Below are 13820 nucleotides of genomic sequence, written 5' to 3'. Positions count from 1 at the left end.
AGTATATCGGCATATGAGCAGCAGGGATGGTGTCTGACATGAGAAGCAGCTAGAGCTTCAACGTCGGATCTTTGGTTAGGAGCTCGGCATGAAATGACTTGTGTCCATCACCCATTCGGTGCAGGAAGGGGTGGTTTGATGAGACGAGCTGTTGTTCCTCTTTCCAGCGATATGACGTCGCACATGTTAGGAGGGGATGAGATCACCGGATAAGTTCTTTCGTGGCGTGAGTTGAGTGTCTTTTCTTTTCTTCTTGATATGTCTCAAGTCGCCTATAATGCTGTTCACCGATCATTTCGTCAAACCTTCATGTTTGCCATGGCCACACCTTTTCCACCAACTGCAATGTTTGTCTCCCCCTAGATCGGTTAGTATAATGTTGAGGTCTCCTTGTGTAACGTGTATCCGCTCTTAGAGCCAATATTCTTTTCCCACTCGAATCTGCACCCCTTCCATTTCTTATTTGAGAATGAATGATCTTTCTGTCTCTTGAGTTCCCTTTCCCTTGTATCCTTGCTGCAAAGTTCTCTGTTTGGGCGTTGATGTGTGTCAATAAAGAGATGATGGTGGTTGGCATTGGATGATGGAAGGTTTGTCTCTCTAATATCTGTAGAGTGTCTCTCTCCAGAATCCCTAACGGATGAAATTTTTAATTTTACTGATATGGCATGGGTGATGATGTGGCGTTTACTATGAAATTTTTTGAAAGTATCTAATTACCAACTGACATATCAACACTCATAGGTGATGTGACATAGATGATGTGAGATGGATAATGATGTGTCATCGATTGTGAAATTTTTTAAAGTGTCTAATTATTGAGTGACATGTCAGCACTCATAGATGACGTGATATAAATAACACTTGATATAAATGACATGTCAACACTCATAGGTGACATGGTATCTGATGTGAAAGTTTTTTGAAAATATCCAATCACTGAGTGACACATCACCAATCAAGTGCTACATTAGCACTAATATATCACATCATCACCCATATACTATAAATTATATTTTGCATCCTTTATGTTTTACAAATGTTCTTAAATGATCCTTATACTTGAAAAAAACTCTAATTAGATCCTTTGATTTTCTAGTGTGATTTAGTTTAACTTTTCCAACATGATGCAGAAATGATGATCATTCTGATGTGAGACGAGTCATTAAATGTATTTAAAAAGCCAAAAATGATAGTAGTATTTAAAATAATGGAGCTGGGTCTAGACCTGAAGAAGGTCTCAAAATGGATCAGATTCGTAGATTTGAAGACCACTATTGTGAATATAGTGGCAACAATGAAAAAATATGCGGGCTCAGTATTCTCAATTTTGTTGTTGTCGAGCTCGCTACTGCTATCAAATTTTTTCTTGAAAAATAATAAATTAGTAATCATGGACTATACAACTAAGGATCTCAAGCATTTGCTCCAGCTAGAGTAGAGCAGATCTTTTAATTAGGATCTCAATTGTTATTTTATAGTTTAAAAAAATCTTTAATTAGGTCCCCTGATTTTCAAATATAATTTAATTTAAACTAATATGATTTCGATAGTTAAAACTAATACAAAGAAATAATATATAAATAAAAAATTTTAAAAAATATTTTAATAATATATTATTATATTACCAATTTTACTACATCTTCAATCATAATTTTAACCCATCTTTTTTTCCTCCTACCTTGTATTGGAATAGATATAAATATATATATAAAAAAAATTTACATCATTATGACTTGTATATAACACCCCATCATATGTATGTAATAGACAAAAATATATATAAAGCAAACATAAAAAGTTTAATCTGAGCCTAAAAAAAAAGAAAGCAAAAGAGAATAAAAAAAAAAAAAATTCTACTTTCAATTCATTGTTCTCTTGGCTTGCCTATGCTACTCTAGTCGGAGTAAATGCATGAGGTCCTTGATTGTACAGTCTACAATTACCAATCTAGTCTTTTTCAAAAAAAAAATTGATAACAATAGTGAGCTTGGCAATGATAAAATTGAGAACGTTGAGCCTGCATACTTTTTCGTTGTCGCTACTATATTCATAATAGCGATCTTTAGATCTCCAAACCTGATATATTTTAAGACCATCTCCAGATCTGGATCTGGCTCTTTATTTTAAATACGCCTGTCATTCAGATTATTTGAATACATCTAATGACTCGTTCCGTATCGAAATCATCGTCTATCTGCCATCCTACTAGACATGTTAAACTAAATCATACTTGAAAATCAAAGGATCTAATTAAATTTTTTTTTTAAAATATAAAAACTATATAAAAATATTTATAAAATTTAGAGAATGAAAAATATAATTTATTATATATAGGTGATATTGTGATATGGGTGGCGATGTGGCACATGGGAGAAACTAACCAAATATTTAAAATAAAACTGTTGAAGAATAACTTTCAAAAAAACAAATTTTTGTTTTATTCAGCAACCAGAAGCCCTATTTTGTCTGTAGCCAGTTTTTTGACTCGTTGGTTAAAGCTTTAAGCATTAATTACAACCGAGACATCATTTTTTTCAAATTATTGGCGATCAGCTTTATGGATTCTCACTATTTAGAGCGGCCTCTATTGCAATTTGAAGTTTTTTTTTCTTATTTAAGCTTCTTGTTTTTTCCCGATTGACAGGTATCTTACCAATGCTTAGGTTATGCCTTTCCAAACAGAAGAAGAAATACAGAAAATTGTGGCTACCTTTTCTCCCTATCCCTATCCACGTTACATCAACTTGTTCCATAATTAGTGCTAAATGGTGTCAAATCTGTTATCAATTTAACCCCTACAAAACTCATGTAGACTGACTTGATCCAAACTGCAAATGCCCCATGAGCAAATCAGTAATATGATATCCCCTCCCCCATATGAAGTAATTATTGGTTGGATCAGATCCATTACTCAGCTAATGGACTCCAAATATGAAGCAACATGTATGATGATAAACAAAAAAAAAAAAAAAAAGTACAGTATACACACGTTTATGCATGTTGCTTCATGGTCGGCTTGGCCCACTTAGATTTAATCCAACTAAAAATTACACTCTTATGACAAAGGGTCTGAAGTTACGTCTGGTTGGTCTCTCGATAACGCTAGGTCTCTAAAGTGGTGTGAATAAAAAAGGAAAATCCATTCTGTATGGCATGAACCAGTTGATGCAGTTCATGAGGCAGGTGTGACATGCATTGCGGTGCACATGTCATATGAAACATTAATTTACTCCCAAATGGCATGTCGATATGTCAAGTCGTCTAGAATTAAGGTTTGTTTTGATCAAGGATCATAAGAAGGAATATCCTTGCAATTTTCTTTTGATAAATCTTATAAATTAAACCAAATGAGTAGAAGTGCTTCCATAGAAATTAGAAAATAAAATATCTAATAATGAAACAAGAAGATGTATTTTAAAATATCATAATATTGACCCTGTATAATTGGCCATATAAGATATCATCCAAACAGCTGCAATATTATTGGCTTTTCTATAACCTCCATATAAAATAACGGATGCAACCATCGTCACCAATGTACAGTTTCGTGTGCAGAACTTTGCTCTGCTCCTAACTCTTCTTACCTTGCTTCAGCATCAAGTTAGGTGCACGTGTACGGCATCCAGGTCTCATCCATTTCTAGTCCTGCGAAAGCACAGCAAAAAACCAGCTAAACTGCACTGTACGGCTCTTCTTTTGGGGCCTCTTTTGTGGATATCCAAAGCATAAACTAATAAAATTTTGATTCACAGCCGACAAGTTCCTCAATTTGAACTTGGGAGTGCAGACTTCTGGTTGCTTGAAGAATGCTGGGGAACCTGTCGGCCGGCATTTCGTGGACAAGCTATTGGAGTCCGTTTGCAAACAAATGATAAACTATGGAGGGGACCGATCCATTTTTAACATATATAGGCAAGAAATGAGCGTATGTGCATTGTGACAAGTCTTACCTTTCCGAGTGATACTTCAATAATCTTATGAATCGTAGATAACAAGCACATCACCTTCCTCTCAACTTCGAAATAATCAAAGAGAAATGTTTATGAGTCTGTAAAGTTTCCATTTGGCATTAAATACAATCACCGCATGTGTTTTGACAAAAGGATTATAATTAGAAGTCATGATGCCCGGTGTTGACTTAAACAAAGCTGGCTTATCATCATCAAAAAAGAACATAGAAGTGCTAAATATTTTTATAATTTATCTTCGGGTCAAACCGTGTTGATTACTACAAATGGGAGCAGATAAAGCCTCTGACACCTGCCCTCGCTTTGCTCTGTGATCATCCATGCATTTGACATCATAGACGGGATGGAAAGGAGAAATTATACCCTATACTTGGTGTACCAGCTCAATGATGCACCAAGCCAATTAAATTCCACCGGATACCATTCTAGCCACTTCAATGTAAAGGAGACAAGAGAAGTAGTGAGCACTTTGCATCCTCTCCCAAACGAATGGAACCCTAGCTCCCCCCCCTCTAGCTAGCGAACAGTCCTAATCTCGATGTCGGGCCCCTCTACCACCCCACCTTGTTCATTGGCTCCAATCCTCTTCAAGCACATGGAGCCTCTAGTTATAGAGAGATTGTTAGGCCGCATATGTCACTATCTGCATTATTTGCTACTTTCATTGCTGCCACCACTATATCAATCTACTCATAAGTTCTGATAATAACCTAGCTGGAGGCCCTCTCATCTCACCTTGCAGATCCTGACATTATACTCCTCTGCCCTAAACAACATTATCACCGCCTACTAGAATGTTGATCCATTCTTCCTCGTCTCAGTAAAAAGCTCTGCTATCACGAAAATATGGGAAACTAGCCAAGTTTGGAACGAGTCTCTCTCCACTGGTAGGTCAAACAAATCCGATAGATTTCATGCTATGGAATGAATCGAGGAATTAAGGACATTTTCAATATCGACAATAGTTCCGATCGAAGCAATTATAGTAGCTCTGGCACCTATTGCTTTTACACTGTTAATATTGATTGAGTTGGAGGGAGTCATACAGAGACTACAATGGAATCCATTCATGAACCGTCACCCAGCTCAGTGATTGGATATGTGCTTATTAAGTCTTTCCAGCTCTGAAACATCCTTTTTCCTTGAGTCTGCACCATTTGAACTACCAAACCCTAAATCAAGCACCCGCATTCTTCCTTTTCTCCTTTACATTGAGGCAAATATAATTAGCTTGGTGTAATGCTAAGTTGGTATATCGGGTGCAAGATATAATTTCCTGATGAAAAGAAAAAATGATGGAGAAATGTAGGCATTAATATAGCACTGCCCCACCCCACCAGTACCAAAACAGTAATAAAGCCATGCTTTCTCTTTAATGTAAGTTAATTAAAGCCTTAAATGTGTAACAGCATTTATCATGTCCACCAGTTCGTTAGCATAGATAATTCCAAAACATTTAGGAATTGTTTGGTATTTCTAAATGGAAGGACTAGCTATGTATAAGATGGTGCTAGTTATTCATACTGGGGAATGAGACATTACAATTCTGAACTAGATCTGTACAATTCAAGTTACATGAAATCAACAAAAAAAATGTTTCATAAATCTTTTACTTACATAGGAAGCGGTGCCAACTCTGATATTTTTTTAGAAAAAGACAAATGATTTCACATAATTTGTGGTTTGAAAATATATTTTAATTTAATTTTAATACATGGATTTTTTAAGATGCAGATAATGTTTGATTATCAGCAATGGTCGACCCTATATATAGACGCTCGTAGAGGAATAAAATACTAAATAATCCTAATTAGTTATTCCATTTCCAAATATCCTTTTCTCTAAAATGTTTCAATAGAAAGAGACTGAGATCCAAATACAGCGAGTAGCACTGTATGTTATATATGCTGCCTCCTCATATTCTCTTCTTTTGGTTCTTTGGGAAGAGAAATGTCAAAGCTCTCTTTTTTGAGTGTCAAATGGTGTTGAGTAGCTGTCCTTCTTGGTTTCTTCGATCAACGTTGACTTGCTTGCGAGGAGGATGACTATTCCTATTTCTTTTTCTTTGGTCAACCTTGACTTGCTTGCGAGGAAGATGACTATTCCTGTATTTTCTTTGATCAACCTTGACTTGCTCGCGAGGAAGATGACTAGTCCTGTAAAATAGGCAGCAGGTAGCTTTTCCAGACCATCTCTTGACTCAGGTAATGCGTTCATCTATCTCCATTCGATCATATGAAAAGTTACTTCACTTTTATGGCACAATGTAGTTGTTCTGACTTGAGAAAGTAGGGATACCAGAGTTCTCAAATTAGCATCACAAAGGCACGAGGAGCTTTTTCATATGACTGATTGGCACATCGTCTGGAAGAATACTTCTGTTTCACGGTGGGAGCACTCTGATCTTTGATGCATGTCTTCTAAATTATAGGGAATGATTTTTGCACCGCAAAGTAAAGGATAGCCGCCCATGGATGTCGTGGCAGCCATCCAAGGTATTGTACAGGACTGCGGTGCAAAAGTTACACCATAGAGGATCCTTGGTCAAATTAAAAGTAGCTGACTATTACAATATTCTTAAGTTTTAGTAAATATATGCCAACATTGGAAGCAATATTAATGCAGAAGTAAAATAATAAACTAGCATGCAACATTCAGCCAACCATATATGACTTTTAAAAAAAAAAAAAAAATCGTTCCTTCTTGTCAAATACTCACTTCTCCAGGTTCTGCTATTACTCTCCTCTTTTTTGGTAAGCGCCATTACTCCCCCTCATATAAACCGCAGCCGGCCAGTGAAGAAACAGTTGATGCTGACCTGGTTCTTATCTCATACGCCAGATCATTCACAGTAGGAACACCCCGTAAACAACGTACCGAGACTAAACGCTATGAACTTGTCGCCTTGGTGACGTCTGAGCTTTGGCCAAATCAGTCATATCTATATATATATATATACGATAGGTATAGAAGAAGAAGGGAAGACACACAAAGGTAAGTACAAGGGAGCAGAAGAATGGGAGAAGAGGTGGTCACAGATGCGTTCCAACCCCAGCACTTTGTCTTTGTGCATGGCGTGGGCCACGGAGCCTGGTGCTGGTTTAAGGTTCGGCACCTCCTTGAGGGCTCCGGTCACCGGGTAACGTGTCTCGACCTCACAAGCGCTGGCATCGACCGCACCGACCCCAACTCCGTCCTCTCCTTCGAGGAGTATGATAGACCTCTCTTTGATTTCATGTCGGCCTTGCCTGATGGTGACAAGGTATTTTCTGACACCAAACTGATGGAAAATATATTCTGTATAGCAATCACCCGACGTATAATATTATAATGAGAGATTTTCTTTATGTTTATTTATTTATTTTTTTTCCTGATGAAATCTGGTAAGATTTTTCATATTTTCCTTTAATAAATAGAGTAATTCTATTTTCCTTTCATTTTTTTTTTCTTGCATTCCTGGTGGTGATTAAATCTCATTATGGATATGGTTTGCAGTATCAGGCTCATGATGATGGCAATCTCCTCATCATAATCCTATATTCGTTGGCTCCTCCCCTGTTCTGACCTTTGTTTTCTTCCTCTTGTTCTCTAATCTCCCTTCTCTCCCTCCCCTGGATGGGATTGTGTCTCTCCTCTCTATGTATGATCACTATTGGTGGGTGACTATTTTTTCGGTGTCAATGGTCTAGCCATGCTTTCTCTTAGCGTCATCCGGTGGCACAATTTTAGCATACTTATTGATGACTGCGCCAGACTGATTTGCCATTTGAAATTTAAATTTTATAAAATATGAATTATATAAAGAAATTTTGAATTTTAAATTTAGGATCTTTGTTAATGATGGCATGGGAATTTAGAACTTTTCTAGCTTTTTTTATTTCTTTTTTTTTTGTTTTTTGTTTTTTATTTTTTATCTTCAGTAAAATTCAAGTGAAAGCTATCCCCCTCATTTTCTCTCCAAGAAAGACAACAAAAAGAGGATGATAGATGTATTAAGTGGTTTAGCTAATCTTATTTGCCATGTATAGATATTATTTGTTGTTATAAGTGCATTAAAAAATATAATGTATCAAATTGTTTAATTTTTCATGTCATTTAGTTTTCTTCAAGGAGTGATGGTGAGTTGCTTAGTGTTTTGCTCGAAAAAAAATTAATCTTATAGATAAAAATATAGAAAGGTCCGATTAAGAACAAAAAAAAAAAAAAAAGAAGGGTACCACTTTCCGAAGAAAAAAAGTTGGGAAGATCTCCATATAATAGAGCGATTATTTTCCAAAATCTTAAAAAAAAAGGTAGGTATCAGAGACTTTACAGCAAAACTTTTACTCTTGGTGGCATGCAAATTATATTTTCTTAAATTTAACAATTTTATTGGCCATTTTTTTCACTTGTTGTACAGGTAATTTTAGTGGGACATAGTGCTGGAGGGTTATGCGTGACTCATGCCATGCATGCATTCAGTGATAAAATCAAACTAGCTATCTTCCTTGCTGCCACAATGCTTCCATCAGGATTTCTCTCAGAAGAAGATATCTTAGATGTAAATCTCTTGCACTAAAATTCCTTGTAACTTTCAGTTAATTTCCTTTAAACTATTTACCCTTTTAATTATCAACATGGCATCAATCGTATCACAATGATCACCAAATAGCAATTTTTGCTGCATGTTAAACTTTGGAGTTTCTTCATCGAACCATAGTACCATCTCTTGACAAATAAATGCCTCATACAAAACCTCAAAATCAACTGAAAAGTTTTACTGATCATATTAAAATCTGAATAAGACCGGTTGTGACCTTTTTTTTTTTTTTTTTTCTGAGAAAGTGCGTCCAAGGAGAAGCACTCTTTTTCTTTAAAAAAAAACTTTTTTTTGAATATTTTTCTTCTCTTTTTTTATTCTTTCACTTGCTATGTTGTTACTTCTTACTTTTGAAGTTAAGAACCCTTTGTTTTTCTCTGTGACAGATGTCAAGAAATATTAAAATATAGGTATGGTTTACAAACTAAATAGCCATTTGGCTTGTGTAGCCGATCAACAAAACAGACCTATAAAAATGCATGGGAGAAGGCTTCAACTAGCCCACAGCGGCCATGCACACTCGGCCAAAAATTATCGTTTTCAAATTGGCCCTCGTGTCCGGACGCCTACACTTTCTTGTGTCAATTATTGCCCCTTACAATGGAGGAGCTCATTTGCGTAACAAAGAAAAAAGATGTATCTTTTTGGCCTCATTTGCCTGCCTGCAGCTATTCCAGATAAAATAGTTTAGTCAAAAAAACTAAAGAAAACAAATTGCTCCAAGGCAAAACGGGCCCCCTTTGGTGCGGGTCCATGAGTACCAATATGGCCGTAGACCACACCAATCACCTTATTTCATTTCTATAGACAAATTACCAAGGCAAGCTAATGACAAATAGAATCCATAGAAATGAGAAGGAATGACCGGTGCACACGGCCATGCGGTTCAAGATATAATTTCACCAAGCCTCGAGCCCAACTAATATTCCTCAATAATTATGAGCTTAATGATGCTTAACTAGAAAAATTTATATGACCCCATGTAACTTCCAATTGCACTGTAAGCCTAACAGGCTGTGCCTGCCAAGGCTTGACCCGAGAGTTCTATTTCTGTCAACTAATTTGAAATCCAACGAATTATTTCAAATTTTGGAAACCAGAAAGCCCACATTGCACGCGAATCCAGAAATCTACTTGCACAATTTGTACATGCATCGGTATGAACGTAACGCAGAGCTGAATATATGATCATTCAGATGGTACATGAATCCATAATTGCATGATCATGCATGCATTAGTACATGTACAAGTTCGGTTTGCTCTATTTCGTATGTATTCGGTATCATTTATACTGTTGTTTTATCTTGTTTATTTCACAATGCAAAGCTGAACATATGATCATTAGTCCGTTCATCATTTGATTCTCTTTTTCCTATGTATTTGGTATCATTTGGACTGATATTTTATTGTGTTTATTTCCATAGGGAATCCCTGATTTAGAAAAATATGGTGATGTTTATGAACTAACTTACGGTTTAGGGCGTGGTCATTCCCCAACCAGCATGGCTCTGCGCAAGGAATTTCAACGCCGAATTCTGTATCAATTGAGCCCTAAACAGGTACCTTGTTATTCCATATAAAATAACATGAGGAAACAATAAAAACTTTTTGTTTCTTTTTGCTTGTAGACCCGTTTATTTGGGGGCAAAAAAAAAAAGGTTGACATAGATAACTTACTTAAATCATAAATTTGATGAATAATAGTTTCTCAGGACCAAGAGGCCTTAATATATAATTGGGCTCTAATTGACTGTACTCCAACTGGCTCAGGACTCCATTTTGGCTTCAATGCTGGTGCGCCCATGGCCAACTGCGGTGGCAAAGGCAAAATTTACAGGAGAAGTAGAGAAAGTTAACAAGGTGCAACGGATCTTTATAAGGACAGCACATGACAACATGGTAAAGCCCGAGCAGCAAGATGCCATGATCCGGCGGTGGCCACCGAGTGAGGTGTTGCATTTGAAGACTGATCACAGCCCTTTCTTCTCTGCACCTAACCAGCTCTTCGGAATAATACTTAAAGCCTCAACTTGTAATGTTAATGAATAATTGTCATGACTAGCTCCTAGTAATAATACATAAAGTAGTTGTCATAATCTGGAAAACAAAGGCATGAACCAGTGTTGGCAAAATCTAATACTATATTTTACATATCAGAACCATGTTTTTGAGTCTATTATTTGTTCCTGATTGCAAAGTAATTAATTTTAATGCCTATGGCTTCTTTCTGGGATTGTAATGGCAATACCATATCCCTGTTTGAAGTTGGAACAATTATATAGACGTTGCAGACTGAGCAGGTAAATTATTGGGCAGCCTACCAAGTGCGGAATGACTCTCAAAACTTATCCACCACCACTTGCATCCAAGCGGTGTCTTGGTATCTTATGCGATGCATGCAGCGAGTGCAAAAGTTTGAATGTTAAAGATATGCCTCATATCTCATTACTGACAATACAACTAACAAGCTCGCTGGACCGCCAATATGCGACGTATCTTACGTTATTATATTTTGTGATCACATGCATGCACTATAACTTCTCTTTTTATCATGTGGACATCACAATAGTGCGTCCACTAGCCTCTTTTATGTGATTTCACTGTGGGCCAGTCGACTTCCTCTTCAAGCACTACAACTCTCTTCATATGGTGACTTCCGCTCAAACTTTGATAAGTGTCATAGATTCAGGATGTTGAAGACCAAGCTGCATAAATTTGTCAATACAAACCCATAGCAAATAGGGATCACCAAGATGATCTTAAATTACTGATGATCCTTCTCTCAGAATAATCTCATCCCAATAATTTAAGATCATCATCTTTTTTATGCTATGTTTTAGTAATAAAAGATTCTCAAGTATCTATGAGTAGCATATTTGGTATTATATGAGAATCCAAGATCATTGATTATATAATATCAAAACTATCTTTGACACACACACATATATATAATTAATCATATAAAATATATTATAATAAAATCTTAATATATTTATTCGTATATTAATTATTAATATATGTCATTAGATGATAATTATTACTAATATAAATTATTAATCCTATAAAGATATATTAATTATTATTATTGAATTAATATTATTATTTATTTCTATAATATATTATTTTTATATTGATATTTATTTTGATTAAAATAATAAGAAAAATAGATGTAATACATTAAAAAATTTTATTATATAAAAATGAAGTATAATAATATGACAATAATATGATTAGTAATATATTATAATATAATATATATCATAAATACATTATATATAATGTCAATATAATATATATATATATATAATATTGATATATATTAATGGTATATTGATATACAATTTTTTTTGGTTCAATTGAGGATTTTTTTATTCTCAAATTTTAGCTTAAGATCATTATCTTGGAGTGATTTTGGATTTCTGAACTTAAAGATAGATATCCCATCATTATGTTGGGCTATGATTTGAGGAATGGGGGTGCTTTGGGATTATTATCACATGGAACCTTATAGTACAACCAAATATGATGATCTTAGTACCTCTATCCACATCATCCTTGATTTTGGGATCATCACCCTGTACCAAACATCCTCATAAACGTCATGTTCTGTTGGTAGAGAGCCTCTCTTCACTTTCTTATGTGATGATAAAACTTAAAAGCTTGAATATAATGCAAGCTCTAAGGGAACTAATGCGATCCCAATTGCTCATGCACACACAATAAAAGAAAGGAAAATAGCCGACTTTTATTTGCTAATGCTAGTTTAAACTGTTGGTAAGTATAAAACGGTCTTCCTCCTATTTATTAGAAATTGAATAAAATAAATGGCTCTTAATAATGCTTATAAGCATCATCAGATCGCTTATTAGAAATTAAATAAATAATGACTTTTAACAATGCTTATAAGCATCGTCGGACTCCACTAACTTTTAACGATGCTCATAAGCATCGTCAGACTCTATCCACTGGCTCTTGATGACGCTTATAAGCGTCGTCAGGTCGGACTTGAGATGATGCTTATAAGCGTTGTCGAACTCCACTAAACCCCACCCCCTCTTCCCCTAAGCCTCCATTTCTTTTGCTTCGATCCCTCCTTCTGTATCATCTCGACCACCTTCGACTGAATTGATTGTCCCACATCGGAGATCAGAATAATTTTGGGAGAGATATAAAAATATAAAGTTAAGATATGATGAACAGCCTTTTCTCGAGATCGTGGAGGTGGGATGCCGATGGAGGGCAGTGACGTCCTGATGAGCTGCAACCCATCCTCTTCCACTAGTGTCGGTGCCAATCTGGATGAGTTCTTCGGGGACATGGAGGCGATCAAGGACGTCCAGATGAGCCGCAACCCATGCTCATCCGCCGCCGCAAGCGCCAATCTAGACAAGTTCTTCAAGGTCGCTGGCTCCACGAGTCCGATGAGGCCTCCAAGATCCTCCACACCGCCTTTGCTGTCTGCGACCTCCATGCCCGTATGGATGATGACATTGCCACCGCCCTAAAGAAGGCCAAGCTCATCAAGCTCTACCTCAAGTCCCTCAACCGCACCAATGCGGCCAACTGCTTCCTCTCCAGCTACAACCTTGGCTCCCCCACCAACTGCAGTCGCACCTCCATCATTGCCAACCTCCACAAGAAGCTCAAGGACTCCATGAAGGGCTTGGGTGAGCTATGGAAGAGGGTCGCCGCCGATTATCAGGAGGCCATAGAGCAACAATACTATATGATGACTAGGGAGAAGCCAGATGAGGAGATGGTGGAGGCCTTGGTGTAAATGGGGGAAGGTGAGAGGTCAATGTAGAGGCCATGATCTTATTGTTAATGTTTTAATTTTGTGATGTGTTGCCCAGCTATGCAACCCAAGAGGGGGGGGTGAATTGGGTTTCTAAAAATTTAAACTTAATTTGCAACTATGAAGATTATTTAACAAGAGCAAGATAAGTAAGGAGAGTATAATTTATGCAAGGATAAAAGTTGGATGCAAGAATGCAAGAGAATAAAGAAGTTTAGGAGGAGAGCAATTAAGCACAACACAAACAAGAAGATTTATAGTGGTTCGGTACCAACCTTGCACCTACATCCACTCCCCAAATTTCTATTTGGAAATTCTAATCCACTAAACTGTATTCGACCTAAATACACTCGTTGGAACCTCCGACTCTAGCTATCCCAAGCTAGAACACTTGTTTCTCAGGTACAAGCCAATCCAATACAATCTGATTCAAGGTTCGGATCAACCTTTTCACGTTTTGGAACTCTTTCAAAAT

The 13820-nt window shown here is 36.5% G+C and overlaps 1 protein-coding gene and 1 pseudogene across 1 annotated transcript; both read left to right on the top strand.

Annotated features, from left to right (window-relative positions):
* The first annotated feature begins 6930 nt into the window (after window positions 1-6930).
* LOC105052411 (methylesterase 17) lies at window positions 6931-10712 on the top strand. The gene is made up of 4 exons (XM_010933209.4): window positions 6931-7233; window positions 8371-8511; window positions 9975-10109; window positions 10321-10712. Exons 1-4 carry the CDS (start codon window positions 6988-6990, stop codon window positions 10597-10599), a joined length of 801 nt encoding a protein of 266 aa, XP_010931511.1. The 5' UTR covers window positions 6931-6987; the 3' UTR covers window positions 10600-10712.
* A 2030-nt stretch (window positions 10713-12742) lies between these two features.
* On the top strand, window positions 12743-13354 carry LOC105052412 (syntaxin-121-like; annotated as a pseudogene).
* Window positions 13355-13820: the final 466 nt, after the last annotated feature.

This window comes from Elaeis guineensis, chromosome 10 (genome assembly GCF_000442705.2).
Source record: "Elaeis guineensis isolate ETL-2024a chromosome 10, EG11, whole genome shotgun sequence".
Classification (NCBI taxonomy): Eukaryota; Viridiplantae; Streptophyta; class Magnoliopsida; order Arecales; family Arecaceae; genus Elaeis; species Elaeis guineensis.
This window is presented reverse-complemented; position numbering and strand designations above follow the sequence as displayed.

Excerpts from the sequence above, each read along its gene's own strand:
- LOC105052411 (XM_010933209.4), top strand. The coding sequence starts at position 6,988 with ATGGGAGAAGAGGTGGTCACAGATGCGTTCCAACCCCAGCACTTTGTC. Across the intron at positions 7,234-8,370 it reads CCTTGCCTGATGGTGACAAG|GTAATTTTAGTGGGACATAG; the intron begins GTATTTTCTGAC and ends CTTGTTGTACAG. Across the intron at positions 8,512-9,974 it reads CAGAAGAAGATATCTTAGAT|GGAATCCCTGATTTAGAAAA; the intron begins GTAAATCTCTTG and ends TTATTTCCATAG.